The following is a 20796-nucleotide window of genomic DNA, read 5'->3' as shown; positions in this document are numbered from 1 at the left end:
GTGTCGGGCCTGATGTTACAACTGAGTGGTCATTTATATTTACTCGCCCAGTTATGCTGTCACTCACCGCAAAGTCCCTGCAGCATGTGTACGGGCGATCGGCAGGGCGCGCAGATGCACCAATATATCTGCAGCTATATCCCCATCTGCTGTGCTGCACAGCTGATGCAATATGTCTATGAACACCGTCATTCAGTATTTACAGGGGTACACACCCGCTGATGCATTCGTAATATATTGCCCGGCTGATAGATCACCCAGTGTGTACCCAGCTTTAGAATTTGCTATAGGTGGAGCATTGATCACGTTGGTGAGTGCAGGTTCAGTGTTATGTGGAAGCAGCATGATTATGGAGAGTTAAGAATGGACTGAGCAGAGGGGCTTGTTTACAGGACACTGTAGTACTGTATTTTGGATGCAAAGGGAAAGAGCGAAATAGGGAGGAAGCTGAAGAGAAATGTTAGATAGGTCGAAAGATTTATTTTGGGGATTGGCAGAATGGACTGAGCGGAGGGGCTTGTTTTCAGGACACTGTAGTACTGTATTTTGGATGCAAAGGGAAAGATCGAAATAGGGAGGAAGCTGAAGAGAAATGTTAGATAGGTCAAAAGATTTATTTTGAGGATTGGCAGAATGACTATGGCCCTCATTCAGAGCCGTACGCTCTGAGCAGAGCGCCCGCTCTGAATGAGGGCCGGGCTCCATTTTCATGGAGCGTCCTCCTGGACGCTCGTATAGCTGTGGGTCACCACCCACTGGCTATACGAGCGTGCTTTGTGATGGCCGCGATGGTCGAGACCATCGCGACCATCGAAATTGCGAGCCGGAGCCTGCGGTTGAGGTTTTCAACCGCAAGCTCCGGAGTGATTTTGGCTCTATCAGAGCCAAAATCACTCCCACTGACATCACTAGTGATGTCAGTGGGCCGGCTTCTGACGGGAGGCGTTCCCGTGGGAACGCCCCCGTCAGGGAGGCACGCCCCCGGCACGCCCACCAAAGGGGGCGTGCTGTCAATCAACATTGACAGCACGCCCCCTTTGATCGGACACAACGAGCGAAGGACTTTCCTTCGCTCGTCGCGTCTGGCGCATGCGCACGACGGAGCTCCCTCCGTCGTGCGCATGCTCAGTCCATAACATCGACCCACTTGCGAGCGGACAGCCGCTCGTGAGTGGGTCTGAATCAGGCCCAATATGTGTATAGGAGAAAGGAAATGAGACGGGTAGAAGGGGATGCAGTGAGGATGCCGACGGTCAAAATGCCGACTGCCGGCTTCCCGATTGTTTAATCCCGGCAGGGGTCTAATGACAGGCGTCGAAATACCTACGCCAGGTGGCCCGACACCCGGCATACCGAAAAAGGGGGCGCAGACAGCCGCGGGGGGGGGGGGGAGGGTTAGGTTGGGGGCTCCCGGGGAGGACTTAGGGTTAGGCAGTCAGTGTGTTAAAGTGGGCATCCACTACCCGATTTAAAATGAGCGATATAAAGATATCATAATCGTTCACAAATTGGCCATGAAAATGTCGGAAACTACCAACGATGTGTATTATTTTGCCCGTGCAGCCCCCCTCCAATGAAATGAGCTTCCTCGCTCGATCAGGCTCTCCCCGACCTTGCAGAGCTTCAAACGTGCACTGAAAACCCACCTGTTCACCAAAGCATACCCTTCCACCACATAACCATGTTACCTAGTCTCTGTCCCTCCCGCCTCAGCCATCTCTTCCTTGCTTACTTCCTACACTCAGGTCACCCTTTACACACCCATGCCTCATGTCATCTGTCTGTCTCCCCTCTCCCCTAGATTATAAGCTCCTAGGAGCAGGGTCCCCCTCCCCACTGTCTCACAGCCTTCTTCTCTAACACTTCTATGACAGCCTTCACCTTCAGAGCTGTACTGTGTATGGAGAATTGTGTTGCTCATTGAAACTTGTGTTCTGTTTATATTTTGGTTACTGTATTGTAATGTAATGTTCTGTGTACCCTTTACTGTATGTACGGCGCTGCGGACCACTTGTGGCGCCCTATAAATAAAATGTAATAATAATAATTATACAGTATTAATAATTAAACCTCTAGATGGCGTATAGCAGTGCACCCCTAACAGTGCATGTTTACCAGATCTCCTAGTTTGTGCATAGGTGTATTTCTTACTGTCTGACACTTATGTTAAAAGATTCACAGGTGGTGCTAATTATTTAGTTTGTGATACTGGGAAGAACATGCAGCTCTAGTAAAATTCTATTATATTACTATTTCTATTGTGGTTATGGTGTGGGCTGTGAAGGGGGGTTTCCAGGCAACCGGAAACCCCCCTGCGTTTGTATATGGACACAATGGTGATGTAAATCAGAATGTTGAAATCACCTAGTCCAAGGTCCCTGAAACTGCTGATTCCTTACTGGCTCGCTCGCTTAAGGCCGAATGACAGGGTTAGGATAGCGACAACTGTCGGTCAATATCCTATAGGGCTGCAAACAATAATCAGAAAGTCCGACTGTACCAGCTGCACTTACTCGTACCTAATTGGATCCAGCCCTGTGATACTTTTATTTATTACATTTTTGTACAGTTACATTGTGTGACCCAGGCATTGTTTTAAACAGATTTAAGGTTTGTGTTCATTTGCTTTTGCAGTGAATCTCAATATATTTATTATAATCTCCACCAAAACTAAATAAAACAGAGTGAAAACCAAATAAAAAAAAATGTGTTTCCCTCTTCGATCTCCTATAGTATTTGAAAGGCTATAAATAAAATCTAATAATAATAACTTGCTACTATTCATCATATTGTCTTTTTTAATTACTCAGAATGTTGCCCATAGTGGACTATCTGCTGGACGCACTAAGTGTGGAGCCCACACCTTTCAGAATTTCTACAGTCTCTGCTCTGCTTCTCTTCTTCGCTGTTCTCATTATTCGTACGTGCCTGAAGGTATTTCTCTTACTAAGGGCATATGCAATCAATGCCAAAAGACTCGGCTGCTTCCCAGAACCTCCAAAACGCAACTGGCTTCTAGGACACTTAGGAATGGTAAGCATATACCAGGAGACTTATAACGAATAAGTTACTACCATAGAAAAAAATGAAGAGTAACTTTCAAATGCATATATTAGGTGTTTGTACAAATGTAACTGAAGAACTCTCTAACAAAAAGTAGCAACCCGGGTAAACCCAGCAATAACCCGGGTTTTAGCTGCAGTGTAAAAGAGGTATTACATATAACTCATTGCCCCTAGGGTCAAAAGAGCATCCCTGTACAGACAATTTATCCAACCAACACTGGAAGAGGAGGAGGATGGTTATCTGAGTGCTGCCAGGAGTTGTAGTTTGGCATAGGCTTAGGAGTTTATCCCCTGAGTACTGAACCATGGTGGAGATGTACTAAGCACGCTATCTTGATGCGGTACATTCCCCCCCCCCCCTGACTTTGCGTACATACTGTGGTTACTTACCATGGTATGTACACAGGATTTCGCAAGGGACAGCTCTCTCGTTAAGAGCTGTACTTTATGATGCTGCCGGGCAGAGGGAATTCCGGGTTGAATACCCAGAAGTCCTTCTGCGCATGCGCAGAAGGCTGCGGGCCGCGGGGGCTCATGGGAGGGATCTGATCGGATCCCTCCCAGCCAGGAGCGTCGCGTTAAGGAGCCCTTAGGCTTCTATTGGGTAAGGTGAAGGTGGCGTTACCTAGCGAAGCAAAGCATTCTGCTGCTTAGTACATACGGGGAATGCGGTTTTACTGCATTTTCGCCGTTAGTACATCTCCCCCCCTAGCTCTAGGACTACAGAGACCATTGTGCAATGCAAGTTCGCTCTGAGAACGGCTCGCAGTCACTACTTGAACCTAATAGGATTGAGCCCAGTGTATGCACCCTGCTATTCCCTGTACTATACACACACAAACCACTGCAAATATTCTCCATCTGGCTACCCTATGCACAGACATGAACATGCAAGTATAGTGACTACAATGTCACTCTACCCAAATACAGACATAGGGACTCCCAATTCCATCAATCCAGAAGTTCATGCAACAACTAATAATGCTATCAATTTAGCACAATAGGGGGTACATTTACTAAAGTGAGAGTTTTTAGAAGTGAGTTTTAAAAGTGATGTTGCCCATAGCAACCAATCAGATTCTACTTAACATTTTACGTAGCACCTTCAAAAAGATAATAGCTAGAATCTGGTTGCTATGGGCAACATAACTTTTAAAACTCACTTCTAAAAATTCTCACTTTAGTAAATTTACCCCTAGGTGTACACATTACATTCATGCTACACATGGGAATTATTACCAGACACCACTACACACACTATGCCGGGCTGTTTACAAAAACCAACAACAACAAAAACATTTTTATTAAAAAAAAAAAAAAACACAGATTTCAGTAGAATAAATATCTGCATGCAAAATACTACTTAGTGTCAGCGGCTGCGACACTGTAATGGTGCATACACATGGTCAGATTTTCTGTCAGATCTGCGATAACGATTTAAAAAATCGTTCAATCGTTCATATCTGAAAGAAAATCTGACATGTGAACCTGCAACGATGAACGATGCACTTTCCCGCCTGTCAGATAACGATATCTGATGTGTTTGCAGTTAGATTTGGATGATTTCATTCATTTTAATACTATCTGAAATCGTTCATCTGACATATCTGACCGTGTGTATGCACCATAATGTAACGTTTCGCATGCAGATGCAGTCGCACATAGAATGCCGCATATAATTTTAATCAGCAGAAGCTGCTTGTGTGTCTATTTGCATCACTGCGTGAATAAGACACATTTGAAGGGGAAAAGTCGCACAAAAAAACGCTCTGCGCTACAGAGTCACACCACGGCATGGCGCGACTAGTAGGGCTGTTTAACGCGCAGGGAGGCTAGCTATATGAGGACGCATCTGTAAGTTGGTTTTGTTTAGTTCTATCAATAGTATGTATTGTGAGTTTCCAATATGGTCAAAAATAAACAAATATGCAGTTTCCCTAAACTTTATCCTCTAATAAGTCAAACATGTCACATACAGCTTTATAAGTGTTTCCTACATAGTAATTACCTCACTGCTTCTGTTCATTACAGTGGCTCCATTCTTTCTCAGCATCCAGCGTACATTACACAGGTCCAGCAGGTACTGCCTAGCTCTAATTCATCCGTCCCATGAGGCTGCTGCTCAGGCTCGACGACAGAGGGGGACTAGGGGCACAGCTGTAATGGGCTCCAAGGTCCTAGGCGGCCTTGGAGGAGCCCACAAGTAAGCCTCACTCATACCTCTTCCTGCACCACTGCAGTGATCAGCAGGATGTAGGCATGTATGGATGGAATCCATCCAGGCAACTGCTACTTTATTGCTTCGGTTGAAGCCGCGGTGGGCAGCAAGAAAACATAGACGATAACTCTGGAGGCTGGAGAGACACTGGGCTGGGGCTTGAGGGAAACCCGTGGGCTGGGATTGGAGGGACACTGTGGGCTGGGGCTCAAGGGTACTGGGGGCTGGGCCTGGAGGTACACTGTAGGGTTTGGAGGGAGACTGTGGCCCTAAAAATTGTGTGTACCAGGCCCCATGATATCTGTTGGTGGCACTGCTGCTGCTGATCTCCTCCACGGGCCAGAGAAGCATGTGATGAGCTCCACCAATCAGAGTTCAGCACATGTCTCTCTGACCTTTTGTGGTGTCTGATGTGACTTACTCAGCTCCCAGTAATGCACTGCACTTGTGCAGTGCACTCCGTGTCCCCTTGCCCCTCTCTCAAATGTTGGGGAGGCAAGCTTCTCCCTTGACCCCCTTCCTCCCAGTGCCTATGGACCAGGACCAATACCAGGAGCAGCACACAGCCAGCCAGAACTGCTGTGCACCATGTGACCACAGCAGGAAATAGGAAGTCTCAGCTGAACTTGAAGCAAAAGCATATGCTCCACCTGCTTCACCCACGCTATGCCCCTGGTGGCCGCTAACACAATAAATTGTTACTAATTACTGTTTTTGCTTATGCTGCTTGGTAAATAATACAATTGATAATGAAAGGTGGTCAAAGAGAGATAAGGGCATACTTATAGTTCAAAGCTTAGCATAAATAATATGAGGAATCTGCAGTCATGATGACATGTTTAAAATAAACAGATACTAAAGGCCAGTACACACTAAACGATGTCTAGTGTGTACCGACCTCGTTAGCAACTGGACCTGGCTGGGTACGCACTTGCCGATTAAGTGGCCCTCGCTAGCGATGTCGCCTGTCAGACCTGCATACAGGTCCAACGGGTGATGTCACTGACGACGCACAGGAGCACGCGTCATCGGCGACATAGCCGGTACACATTAGTCCTCCGATAGGATAATATATCGTCCAGTGTGTACCCAGCATAAGGGCTCAATCCAACATAGGAGCGAATTACCTCGCAGGGCAACTAAGTGCGGCTGTATGCCGCACTTATGGCACTGTCTGACTCAGTCCTGGGTAAGATCGGGCCACGAGGGGGGAATTGCCGTGCCAATGGCGGTGTTTCTACAGCGTTTCAACGGCAACTCATCCCCTTCATGTCTTATTGTATTGAGCCCAAAAGGTTTTCAAAATTAAATGTCTGCATTATACAAAGTGCTGAGACTGTCATATTTTGGAAACTATCCCTTTTGCAGCTTCCTACATCCACTTTATGACCACGCACCTTAATTCATTTAAAAATGCTCATTTAAACCTCAAGACTTAAAAATGATGAGTAAAAGGACATTGGTATTGTCTCATACATTTGAATTGCCCTTATATACAGTATTTACCATACAAAATGCAAAAGGTATCGCTGTTTGAGAACAGCCGGGACGATTTTTTTTTTCAACAATTTGACGTTAACGACGTCGTTTTCGTTAAATCGTTCAAAAAATCATTCAGTATCTGAGGCATAACGATGAACGAAAATCCCAAATGCGCGCTCCCGTTTGTAGGTTTTCGTTCATCGCCCGAACCTCCTGTCCAACCTGACAATAATGTCAGGTTGAACATGTTCGGGGATGAGGGAGGGAGCCCGGGACTGAACGAAATTGTTATTGATTTCGTTCAGTGTTGTGCTCAGTGTTGTTAACAGCACTGAGCACACCCCTGCTGGGGACACACAGGATTATTTTCGTTCGAGGATAAAATCGTCCCGTGTGTAAGCATCAGCTGGCTACACATCTAAAGATTATCTGTCCAACCAGCCAACTTGTTGATTGGTTGGAATGAAAATCTGGTAACGTATGGGAGTAAATGATCAGAAATTTGCTCCTAAATGCCAGAAAACAGATGAAAATGGTCAGTCAGACAAGTTTGAATAAATTGTTTAGATCAAACATTTAACAAACAATAGTTCTTGTCCACTTTCCAGTGTTTGGGAGCAAATTGCTGATTGTCATTTGCCCTCATACCTTACCAGATTTTCATTACAAACCAATCAACTAGTTGGCTGGTTGGACAGATAATCTTTACGTGTGTACCCATCTTAAGCCTTTTGTGAGGATGGGGGAGGGGGGTGTTATTTCTTTGTTCCTGCAAACCAGGGACTTCCTGTAAAGGTGCCTTGCATGTCCTTTAAGGATCTTGCCCGCAAATCAAGTCTTGCATTTACTTGTGTACGTAAACAAACGAATGCATCGGCTCTGCACTTATTTATCCTCCCAATAAGAACATACAATAACTTTACACCATGTATATGGCGCCATTTTCAAGTCCATGAATTGTATAAAATCTAGTTGGTATGTGCTAAACTAGATGCAAATTTAATTTTTGCACTTTTGTAAACTACATTACTATCAGGAAACATTAAATAATACTTTTTTTTGTAATTATTATATCTGCATAGTGTATACAACACCAGTCTTGAGCTGCATACACACAACGATTTAGTAAATGAACGATTTTAGTAAACGATTTTCGGTCATTTTTTCAAGGGATAAATGAACAAAAATCGTTTACTAAAATCTTTCATTTACTAAATGTAATTAAGGATTTTTTTGAACTACAAACGATTTTTGCATATTCCCTTACTGAAAATCGTTGAGTTGGTCAGTCTGACTGAACTACAAACGTGAACGCGCATGAACAATAATCGTTCATCGTTTTAACTCAGAAAATTAACGATTTTTTCAACGATTGAACGATAAATGATATCGTTATCGATCGTTCAAAAAATTGTTGTGTGTGTATGCACCTTTAGCATTACTTACCTAAATCCGCTGTCGGGATCTTCACCCTTGCCGGGCTTCCAGCTTCGGGATTTGAACCGCGGTAATGCATACTGATTCCATGTTATTTGTGTGTGCATTCTTTTCAGCAAATTATTTCCATTTTACGACCAAATGTTCATCAGCCTCAATGTCTGTACTTACTGCAGTCATCAAGATTAGCAATTAAAATATATATTTAATGGCCCTATACTATGAAGGCTGGATATTGCTTGTTGAAGATTACACTATGGATGCTTGTTCTTGCATGATTTTCCCCACTTTGAAGTATAGAACAAGACCCATTCTCTGTCAGCTTACAGCTGGTGCAACATCATGTTCTTTTGCAGCGAAAACTGCAGGACGGCCCTCCCTATGCCATGTCCTCATTTTAGTAATGTTTCTACACTCCTTCCAGTTAAATTTATTTTATACACTGCTTTGTAAAACTAAGCAAATTTTTACTCCACCCAAACCCATGTGCTGTACCACAGCGTTGGTTTTTCAGACTCCATGTGAAAATGTAACTTGAATGAAAATGAGGTAAGCAATGATATTACTGTGTAATCAGGATGTATCATGTATTTGTGTAAGTTACCCTTACTAGACAAGCAGGGGATAAAAAGGCTTGTATGGACTTGGTGGTCACAGCTGGGGGGCAGGGCTGTGCTGAGGTGCAGGGGCTGGCTGACTCCCTGGGGCAAGTACACAGCCCTCAGAGACGTAGCTACCGTAGGTGCTGCTCACCTCAGTGGCGTAATAGTGAGAGAAGTGGTCACTGATCCCTCCTACAAACTGCTTTTTAGTCAGACACAGTTCAGCCTGGGATTAGGAAGCAGTTTGCTGCAGGGATCATCAGTGCTGCGGGCCCCCTGTCCGACTAGCCATCAGCAATTCCCCCTTCTTTCCTCTTGTATAACTCTCCTCACTGACGCTGGGTGCAGGCGTGATGGATGCTGGGCGTGGGGCTGTTGGGAGGTGTGACAAGACTGTCCCTCCAAGTAGGCAGCGTCCGGAGAACATCTCTCTGCGGCGTTATGTGAGCGTTTGGTGCATGGGAGGTAGTGGCTGCACCTATGGTAGCTACGCCTTTGCTTAAGACCGTATATGGAAAAAAAGTTCCCAAACACCTATCATTTCTGCACTGTGTTGCGCGAGATGCATGGTCCTACTTGGACACTCCACCAAGGGTAGTGATTCACAGACTTTCGTACTTTGTACTAACTTTAGCATCTTATTTGCATTGTATCTGCGTACAAAATCGCTCATGGTGTATAAAGGGCCTGATTCTGCTTCAGACAGAGTGGCAAAGCTACTCGCAAGAAGCTTTGCAATTCTGTCTGTGCAGATATGGTAATGCAGAAGGAGGCATCACGCCTCCTGTTGCATTACGTATCCGAGCTGTGTTGTCCAACACAGCATCAGATACTCTGCGGAACATCAGACGGCTAAGTGACCCATAGGGTCCCGCAGCCGGCCGCAGCAGATGAGAGTAAGAATCCAGGAAATCTGTCAGCTGACGGAGATCCTGGCTTCTCCACCGCCCCCCCCCCAACCGCGACGACACTCCTCCGTTTCAGGAATCGGAGGGCATCACTGTCCCCTCCCAGCCCACAAATGGCAGCAGACTGTCAATCACTGACAGTCTGCTGCCAGTCACCGTGTGGGATTGCAGACTCGTTCAGCTCCTACCTATTATTTTACAGAATGTACCTGATAAATGCATCCTCAAAGCTGATTGGTTGCCATGGGTAACCTCTCCACTGGCACACTTCTCCACTCTTTTCACTGCTTCATACATCTACCCCAAAGAAACATAGCAAGAAGCAGGTGCCGCTCACTCTTATCAAACCTCCTTCTTTTGATTTTTTTAAATGTTCTCATTTTATGATTAGTGATGCGCATATTTTGTGATAACGTCTATGACAAGACTCATGGTGCGGCTTAGTTACAAAGTCCATGGCATGCCAAATGGGTCTATTTGGAGCGATTGAAGATAGATGTATGTGGACACCTAGGGCTATTTCACACTTGCCGGTTTTGACCGGGCGGCAAAAAGCTGCCCGTTTTTTTGCCGCGTGTGAATAATAGTGGTGGCTGAAAGCAGGTGCCTTCTTTCACACAGCACAGCCACGGCACGGTCGCCGTGTTACAGCCGGGAATATCCACTGTGCATGTCCATGTCTGTCCTGTCCCTGCACGCCAGTTGTGTATAGGTAACAATGTTTCCTTTCACACACACTGGCTTGTGCCGGCCGGGCTTGTGCAGCTCCTGCGCATGCCCATTAGATTAAAAAACAAACAAACACATTAAAAGTGTCTCAAAGCCGCTGCTTGTGAAAGGCACTGAGTGCCTGAATAACCCGGCTGGCTACCGCCAGGTTCTTCCACGGTCGGTCAAAACCAGCAAATGTGAAATATGCCTTATGGTATCAATCTTACCACAATCCAAAGTACAGACAGAGGCAGTTTTTCATTTTTAGTAATAACTACTGTATATTTCACAAACTTAGAGTAATATACTTTAAATTAGGGGTGTGCACCGGCCACTTTTCGTGTTTTGGTTTTGGATCTGGATCTTTCTTCGTGTTTTGGATCTGGATTGGTTTTGCCAAAACCACCCTTCCGTGTTTTGGGTTCTGGGTTTTGTGTTTTGGATCTGTATTTTTTTGAAAAAAAGCATAAAAACAGCTAAAATCACAGAATTTGTAGGTTTTTCTGCCCCTATGCTATTATTAACCTCAATAACCTTAATTTCCACTCATTTCCAGTCTATTCTGAACACCTCACACCTCACAATAGTGTTTTTATGTCCAAAAGGTTGCACCGAGGTAGCTGGATGACTATGCTAAGCGACACGAGTGGGCGGCACAAACACGTGACCCATCTAGGCGTGATACTGCAGTGGCAGACAGGATGGCAGTTTGAAAAACTAGGCCCCAAACTGTACATAATGCAAAGAAAAAAAAGAGGTGCAAGATGGAATTGTCCTTGGGCCCTCCCACCCACCCATATGTTGTATAAACAGGACATGCACACTTTAACAAAGCAATCATTTCAGCGCCAGGGTCTGCCACACAACTGTGGCTGAAATGATTGGCTCGTTTGGGCCCCCACAAAACAAGCTGGTAATTAATCTGTCCCTGCACAAACTGGCTCTATGGAGGCAAGATGTCATCCTCATCCTCCTCATCCACCGATTCCTCACCCTCTTCAGTGTGTACATCCTCATCCTCACAAAGTATTAACTCGTCCCCACTTGAATCCACCACCACAGGTCCCTCTGTACATTCTGGAGGCTGGTCTCCCTGGAAGAGCTGATAATTCATTTTGATGAACATCATCTTCTCCACATTCTGTGGAAGCAACCTCCTACGCCTTTCGCTGACAAGGTTCCCGGCTGCACTAAACACTCTTTCGGAGTACACACTGGAGGGGGGGCAACTCAGGTAAAATAGAGCCAGTTTGTACAGGGGCCTCCAAATTGCCTCTTTTTCCTGCCAGTACAGGTATGGACTGTCTGACATGCCTACTTGGATGCAGTCACCGATGTAATCCTCCACCATTCTGTCAATGGTGACAGTATCATATGCAGTGACAGTAGACATGTCAGAAATTGTTGCCAGGTCCTTCAGTCCGGACCAGATGTCCAAACTTTATCCTGCCCGCCCTGCATCACCGCCAGCGGGTTGCTTAGGATACCTAAGTTTTTTCCTGGCAGCCCCAGTTGCGGGAGAAAATGAAGAAGGAGCTGTTGACGTGTCACGTTCCGCTTCAGCTGACAGTGTGTTCACCAGCAGGTCTTTGCACCTCTGCAGGCTTGTGTCGGCCGGAAAGAGAGACACCACATAGGCTTTAAACCTAGGATCGAGCACGGTGGCCAAAATGTAGTGGTCTGATTTCAACAGATTGACCACCCTGGAATCCTGGCAAAGCGAATGAAGGGCTTCATCCACAAGTCCCAGATGCCGAGCGGAATTGCTCCGTCTTAGCTCCTCCTTCACTTTCTCCAGCTGCTTCTGCAAAAGCCTGATGAGGGGAATGACCTGACTCAAGCTGGCAGTGTCTGAACTGACTTCACGTGTGGCAAGTTCGAAGGGCTGGAGAACCTTGCACAACACGGAAATCATTCTCCACTGTGCTTGAGTCAGGTGCATACCCCCTCCTTTGCCTATGTCATAGGTGGATGTATAGGCTTGAATGGCCTTTTGCTGCTCCTCCATCCTCTGAAGCATAAAGAGGGTTGAGTTCCACCGCGTCACAACCTCTTGCTTCAGGTGATGGCGGGGCAGGTTCAAGAGTGTTTGCTGGTGCTCCAGTCTTCGGCACGCAGTCGCTGAATGGCGAAAGTGGCCTGAAATTTTTCGGGCCACCCAAAGTGTCTCCTGCACGCCCCTGTCGCTTTTCAGAAAATTCTGCACCACCAAGTTTATTGTGTGAGCAAAACATGGGACGTGCTGGAATTTGCCCAGATGTAATGCCCGCACAATATTGGTGGCGTTGTCAGATATCACAAATCCCCAGGAGAGTCTAAGTGGGGTAAGCCACTGGGCGATGATTTCCCTCAGTTTCTCTAAGAGGTTGTCGGCGGTGTGCCTCTTACTGAAACCGGTGATACACAGCGTAGCCTGCCTTGGAACGAGCTGGCGTTTCTGAGATGCTGCGACTGGTGACGCTGCTGCTGTTGCTGCGTAAGGTGATACATCTACCCAGTGGGCTGTCACAGTCATATAGTCCTTAGTCTGCCCTGTTCCACTTGTCCACATGTCCGTGGTTAAGTGGACATTGGGTACAACGGCATTTTTCAGGACACTGAGGACACTTTTTCTGACGTTTCTGTACAGTCTCGGTATCGTCTGCCTAGTGAAGTGGAATCTAGACGGGATTTGGAACCGGGGACACACTACCTCCATCAATTGTCTAAATCCCACTGCACTAATGGCGGATACCGGACGCACGTCTAACACCAACATAGCAGTCAAGGCCTCAGTTATACGCTTTGCTTCAGGATGACTGCTGTCGTACTTCATCCTCCTCGCTAAGGACTGTTGGAGGGTCAATTGTTTAGTAAAAGTAGTGGTGTTCCTACTTCCTCTCTGGGATGATGAACGACTCCCAGCAGCAGCAACAGCAGCAGCGGCAGCAGTAGGCGTAGCAATGCAGGATCCTCCGGAGGAATCCGGGATAGGAGAGTCAGTCATGCCAGTGACATGGCCTGCAGGACTACTTCCGATCCTGACTAAGGAGGAAATTGACGAGGAGGGAGTTGACGGTGTGGTTTGCAGGCGCTTGGATACAACAGGTCAACGGGATTTAGGTGTCCCTGAACTGCTTACGGTCTTAGACAAAGTTTCTGAACTTGACAGTAACTTATTATGAACACGCTGCAGGTGCCGTATAAGGGAGGATGTTCCTAGGTGGTTAACGTCCCTACCCCTACTTATTCCACCTTTACATAAGGTACATATGGCAAGACAGTTGTTGTCCGGATTTGGATAGAAATATTGCCAGACCAAAGAGGTGGAATGTTTGGTCTTCTGCCCAGGCATGACCGTGAAGGGCTTTTTCATCCCACGGACAACAGCTGTCTCCCCCGGAGCCTGATTTAAACAAACCACATCACCATCAGAATCCTCCTCGCCAACTTCCTCCTCAGCGCCAGCTACACCAGTATCCTCATCCTGTTGTACTTCAACAGTGACATCTTCAATTTGCATATCAGCAAGTGGACTGTGGGTGCTCCTTTCAGCACTTGCAGGGGGCGTGCAAATGGTGGAAAGAGCCACCTCTTCCCGTCCAGTGCTGGGAAGGTCAGGCATCGCAACCACCACCACACTTGGACTCTCCTTGGGGATTTGTGATATCTTCTTAGAAAGCACAGTTCTTCGCTGTGCTTTTGCCAGCTTAACTCTTTTGATTTTTTTAGTGGGAGGAGGGCTTCCATCGTCATGTGAAGCTGAACCACTAGTCATGAACATACTAGGGATCGACCTTAGCCGTTCCTTGCCACTCCGTGTCGTAAATGGCATATTGGCAAGTTTACGTTTCTCTTCAGCTGATTTAAATGTTTTTTTCAAGGTCATTTTCCTGAACTTTGTCATTTGGGATTGTATGTGCCCTCTATTATGACATTGGGCATCGGCCTTGGCAGACGATGTTGATGGCATGTTATCGTCTATGTCATGACTAGTGGCAGCAGCTTCAGCACTAGGAGGAAGTGGTTCTTGATCTTTCTCTATTTTATTTTTATCGGAAAAAGTTTGGTCCTCCATTAATGTTATATCGATTTGATATATACGTGCAGCTAAACACAGAAAATATTTTTTTATTTTTGCTGGAGAGTAGTGCACTTTGTGGGTTACACCAGCCTTTAAGAAATGAGCCAGCCGGCTCTTTACTTATGGGACACAGGCGCACGCTTGGCGCTGCTCCTTTGTTGATGCACGTGCGGCTACTGCGCACACAATTCACAAACACAGAAAATAATTTTTTTTTTGGTTTGGACTGGAGTGTACATTGGGGGTTACAGCACCCTTTAACGGTCAAGCCAGCCGGCCCTTTACTTATGACACAGGCGCACGCTTGGCACTACTTTGTTGATGCACGTGCGGCTACTGCGCACACAATTCACAAACACAGAAAATATATATTTTTTTGGTTTGGACTGGAGTGTACTTTGGGGGTTACAGCACCCTTTAACGGTCAAGCCAGCCGGCCCTTTACTTATGACACAGGCGCACGCTTGGCACTACTTTGTTGATGCACGTGCGGCTACTGCGCACACAATTCACAAACACAGAAAATAATTTTTTTTTTGGTTTGGACTGGACTGTACTTTGGGGGTTACAGCACCCTTTAACGGTCAAGCCAGCCGGCCCTTTACTTATGACACAGGCGCACGCTTGGCACTACTTTGTTGATGCACGTGCGGCTACTGCGCACACAATTCACAAACACAGAAAATAATTTTTTTTTTGGTTTGGACTGGAGTGTACTTTGGGGGTTACAGCACCCTTTAACGGTCAAGCCAGCCGGCCCTTTACTTATGACACAGGCGCACGCTTGGCACTACTTTGTTGATGCACGTGCGGCTACTGCGCACACAATTCACAATCACAGAAAATATATTATTTTTTTAGCACTTGGGGGGAGCACCCCTGATGGACAGAGCACCCCCTGGACAACACTACAGCACCCCTTTAGGACTGGGACACTGCACAGGACTTTGGAGTGGACACAGCCCCTATGGAGAACTGACTGCACAACACAGTCCAGCCAGCCCCTATGGACTTTGAAGTAGTGGACACAGCCCCTATTAACAACAGCAGCACAGCACAACACAGCCAGCCCCTATGGACTTTGAAGTAGTGGACAACAGCAGCACTACACTACACTACACAACCCAGCCAGCCCTAACTCCCACCCTCCCTCTTCACTGTCCACAGCCGAGTGAGAAAATGGCGCCGATGCGGGTACCTTATATAGGATCCAAAACCCGCGAGACTCGGAAGGCGGGATGATGACATTTTGCCTCGATTTCAGATCCGAGTCAGGCGGGAAAAGTCGAGCCTGACTCGGATCTGCCTCGGATCGGGGGGGTTCGGATTTCAGAAATCCGAACCCGCTCACCCCTACTTTAAATGAATATGAAAGTGCTTCCATTTTATTTTTTTATCCATTAATTCATCATTAGATGTTAGAGAATAAAATTAACAAGATATTAAAATGTCGAAATGTTGTACTTTTTAACATTTTGATTGTCAACATTTGGTACCTGTAGCTTATTTTTAATTATTGACATTTTGTGCATGCCAACATTTTAATTGTAAACATTTTGTACCTGTTCACATTTAAAATTATGGTGACAAGGTACAGGTCCCCAGCAGCATGTAAACGTGATGTGAGGCAGCATTGAAATCTGTAACTATGGTCTCAAACTGACCCCTTTATGGTGTTTCTGAAATGCAATAAGACCATCAACTATGCTAATGCTGTCTTGCCTGTTCTTATAGCAATAAAGGCACCTGTATATGGCTCGCTGTATCCTATCTCTTATCTCCTATATTGATGAGAGGTCTTCCATGTTTTTGACCGGAATGGGACACATACTAGTCATTGTTATAAAGCGGGAACACTACAGCTGGAATATATTTTGTTATTATATCTATATCACAAATCACATTGGTACAAGATATATTCCGTTATATGGTCATACATTTAATGACACATTAGTAACCTATATTATGTAGGTAGTATTGCAGCTTTCAAGCTTTTACTGTGCTCAAATCTTAACCCATGGGTTCCCAAACTCTGTCCTCAAGGCACCCGAACTGTCCACGTTTTAAGGATATCCATGCTTGACCACAGGTGACTTAGGAGCTCATTCATACCCGCTCGCTAGATGCGTTCTTTCGCACCCAGTGTATGCAAATTAAGCTAAGTGACAGCACGGCAGGCGAACGCATGGCAAGGCATAAGCACGCCCACTATGTCTTGGTGTACGATCACTTTGTGTATACAGACGCCCACCAGCCTGTCTTAAGACGCCCACTAATGCACGTCATCTCCAGGAAGTGTATGCAAGCATCAGTACATCGGGTACCATCGGAAGCAAACACAGCACTTGAGTGTGACTGTACCCTACCTCAAGCACTGCGATCACTTGAGTGTAAAAAACAGCCAGGTGACGTGTACAATGATGCTTCCTTTTAATTATGCACGCCTTTGAAACTGCGTTATTTCGGTCAGGCACGCCTGCGTTCGCATGTCCACTCCCACGTTTCTAGTGGCCTGCCCCTGTCACCACCCACAAACTGCTTCTCCTGTCCCTCACTCTGCTGGGCAGTTTATGCGCAGCAAGCAGACGCTTCCCGATCTTTCGCACTGGTTCGCACATGTGCATTTGCGTATGCATGCGCAGAATGCAAACATCGGCCAGCTACGAGCGAACGCTTCTTAGTGTCCGGGTCTGAATCTGATCCTTAATTAGTATCTCAGTCAATTTGATTTAACCACCTGTGCTCAACTTTAGATATTTCTAGAAAACCTGAACTGTTGGGGCAAGGACGTAACTAGGTGTTTGTAAGGGCCCCTATGTACCTTCCATTGGTGAAAAATTTATATAACACATGTAACTTTCACAAGGAAGATAGCCCCCCCCCCGCCCCCCTTATCTATGGGCCCCATAGGTGCTGCACTCCTTGCACCTAGTTACGCCCATGTGTTGGGGTGCCTTGAGGACCATGTTTAAGAACCTCTGCCCTAACCTAATCTGCTTCTTGCTGCTGCATAACCTTGCATTGTGCCTGTCATTGCATTTAGATTTTAAATGATGAAGAGGGATTAAAGGAAACTGACAAGCTAGTCACCAAATTCACCCACACTATAAAGTCTTGGATTGGACCTACAATCCCTGTGGTATCACTGATTCATCCAGACACCATCAAATCTGTGGTTACAGCTTCAGGTATAGTATAGGCTGGAACTACATTTATTAAAGGTTGTGTTATTAGTTAGATTAATTTATGTGTTACTAGTGAACAGATTGCTTAAAACCACTGAAAACGCTCAGCACAAATGTCAGAAAAAACATCTAATACCATATGAGGTAAGTTACTTTTCCAAGTATTTTTTATGTGTAAAATGAAGCTACACCCCATCTACTGTCCACACTTTGCACCTCATTCTATAGCTGTAATAGCCCTGTTATTTATTGGTATTGTTTAATAGAAATGTTCCTGCTAGCATACTTGATACATGTCTTTCTTTCAATACTTCCTAAATATTTTTCAAGTTAAAGTTTTGCAGTTATACACTTCTCATTAAGAACTTAGCAACATAGGCCCTCATTCAGACCCACTTGCAAGCGGGCGCACGTACGTTAGGCGTACGTACAAAAATATTTAAATTCAATGGCTCGCTCGTATTTTCGTTCGCATCTAAAATTCCTCCCTAAACTCTGACGACCCCTCCTCTAACTAACGAGCGTACGAAATAGCGAGCGTACATCCCCGAAATGGCTTGAAAGGAACGCACGCACAAGTATAAACAGGAAGTGGCCTTGTCAGATGTCGATTACCTGCTCCTTTATTCTGCCTACCTCCATCAATCGTATCATGCCAATCAATGTATCAATTAGCTTAATTTGTTTGTTTTTTTCAACACAATGCAAGAAACTTTACTCTTGTCCGTGTTTGTGTTTACCCGCAGAATACGTACGGATGAAACATTCGCTTTTATTGTTCATAAAACATGTGAACCACAATTAAACAATTGTACTATTGCTGTGGATCCCCGCATATTTCCCTGGGTTCATTTCTTTATTTAAATTTGCTTACGCATGTCACTGCATCAAGCCTATCATAACTCTCCAGAGATTTCTGGCCCTGTCGAACACATGACTCATACACTAACCAATAAAATTGCTCCTGTTAATTTCCAAAATACATTAGCCAATCAGAAAATTTTTACACACTTTATCAAAAATGATTTTTAAGAAAAACACCATTGCCATCATGAGAGCCTCCGCATTCACCAGGCGCGAGCTGCTGGTGCTTACGGAGGTCATGGATCGCCGGATCACCAGCCAACCTCAACCCATGACCAACCGGCAGAAGCGCTCCGCGTATGCGGAGGCACGGTCCCGCCTGCGGTCCTTCGGCTCACGCCGCAACATCGGGCAGCTGGAGCGCAGGTGGTCCGACCTGCAACGGCGAACGCCCCGCTTGCTGGCATGCTTTCGCATGCAGATCCTGGCAAGTAAGTGTTATGTATTGTGGTTTTAATGTTTGTGTTTGTGGGGCAAACTGCGTGTGCATGTTTTCCTGTCTGTCCTATTTATTATTTGTACTCATATCTGCGTGTGCATGTTTTCCTGTCTGTCCTATTTATTATTTGTACTCATATCTGCGTGTGCATGTTTTCCTGTCTGTCCTATTTATTATTTGTACTCATATCTGCGTGTGCATGTTTTCCTGTCTGTCCTATTTATTATTTGTACTCATATCTGCGTGTGCATGTTTTCCTGTCTGTCCTATTTATTATTTGTACTCATATCTGCTTGTGCATGTTTTCCCTCTATTTCTGATTTATTCATTCTACTGCTATTTGGCTTATTTGTTGTTTTTTTGTTTTTTTTTAGTTTTGTTGCCCGGATTTGTCCATAAACTAACCGCAATTTCTTTGTCATATTTTAGGGGGACAGCCAAGACTCCGCCGTCACCGTCCGTCCAGACGGCGTTCCCGCCCACTATCCCCAACCCCCAGCCAACACTCCACCCCAAATCTTTCCCCTATTCCCCACTCCTCCCCATCCTTCCCAGACCCTCTCCCGGAAATGTCGGGCCTCCTTCCCCTCCGTCCCACTTCCCCCTCTCCTCCACCCACCCCTCTTCCAATTACCCCCTCCCCGGAGTCCATCATAACTCCTCCCCATTCTTTGGGGAATGACGGATCCTCCGAGGAGGATCATGGAGGTATTTCCGGAGCTCCCGTTTTGGCTCCCGGTATGTTTTTTTTTTGTTTTTTTTTAAAGCACAAACTGTTTGTATGTAATCATGTGTCGTGCCTTTCTTCGTGTTTTTGTGGCTTGACTTTTGGTGATTTTGAAGGTTTGCCTTTACCTCTTCCTGGTGATTTCAACATACACATATCATACCTGTGGGAATTTGTACCTAGGCCTTGTATTTTTGCCAGCCCCCCCTTTTTTTTTTTTTTTTGGGGTTTAGGAGTGATTTGGTTGTGTTTTTTTTTTTTTTAATGTGGATTCCCTATTGTTGTATTAACCCACACACTTTTCTCACCCACAGAGGAACAGAGGCGTCGGCAAGAGGTGGCGGATTGTGTGGGGCAGATGCGGCAACATGTCATCGGCATTCTGGTTGCCCTCGACCGGCTGTCTGGCCTCCTTCGGCAGTAGTTTTTTTATTTTTGTTATATTTTCAAAATAAATTTATTCAGACAAATATACGTTGTGGCTCATTTTTAAAATCCAAAACCAAGATAGTTTAGCATGACATAAGTAGACTGTTCCTGCAAGGATTTCCCTTTTTTAAAAGTTAGATTGTGTTTTGTCTTTGTATGTCAAACAGACACAAGAAACACATAACAGTAACAATGTCATTTCCCTTTTTGGGTGTAGTGTCAATTACATATTTCTACATTTTACAGGTTCCTAGTTGGTGCGCAAGCTGCTTAGGCCAATCTTACAAATCCCAAGGTTGGGCCAGGCTTCCTTTTGGTGTGGGTTGTGAAGCTGAAAACATATTTCAGTTTAGCTCAACTGGCGTCAGTACTGGTTTACCCCTTAGTCAAATGTAACTTGTGTTAACCTGGTTACACTTGCTGTTAACGTCCCAAAAAAGGAAGACCATTTCACTCTCCAAACATTTATTCACAACATAACAGAGAAAACAAAGTGGTCACTCCCAAAAAAAGAACACACTGATAAATTCAAATACAACACATACCAAGAAATAATTAAATAAAAACAAAAAATCAAGAACTGGTTGACGAAGGACCATGCCAACATGATTCCACAAACATGGCGTTGCGATATGGGTTCCAGAATATATGCCCAAAAGGACCAGA

At 45.4% G+C, this 20796-nt stretch overlaps 1 protein-coding gene across 3 annotated transcripts in view; it reads left to right on the top strand.

Moving 5' to 3' along the window:
* The window catches only part of LOC148542957 (ultra-long-chain fatty acid omega-hydroxylase-like), a 76150-nt gene that overhangs the window by 22208 nt on the left and 33146 nt on the right, over positions 1-20796 (top strand). For 2 of the 3 annotated variants that reach the window (XM_088462524.1, XM_088462521.1), the window contains exons 2-3: positions 2811-3033; positions 17530-17674. In XM_088462524.1, coding sequence (XP_088318650.1) covers positions 2812-3033; positions 17530-17674 — 367 coding nt within the window. In that variant the 5' untranslated portion in view covers position 2811. The remainder of the gene's footprint in view (positions 1-2810; positions 3034-17529; positions 17675-20796) is intronic. The other variant, XM_088462525.1, reaches the window with a different exon arrangement.

Source organism: Taudactylus pleione, unplaced genomic scaffold (genome assembly GCF_031769625.1).
Source record: "Taudactylus pleione unplaced genomic scaffold, aTauple2 ptg000007l, whole genome shotgun sequence".
Taxonomy (NCBI): Eukaryota; Metazoa; Chordata; class Amphibia; order Anura; family Myobatrachidae; genus Taudactylus; species Taudactylus pleione.
Note: the sequence above shows the minus strand (reverse complement) of the source record. Positions and strands in the feature narration are given on the sequence as shown.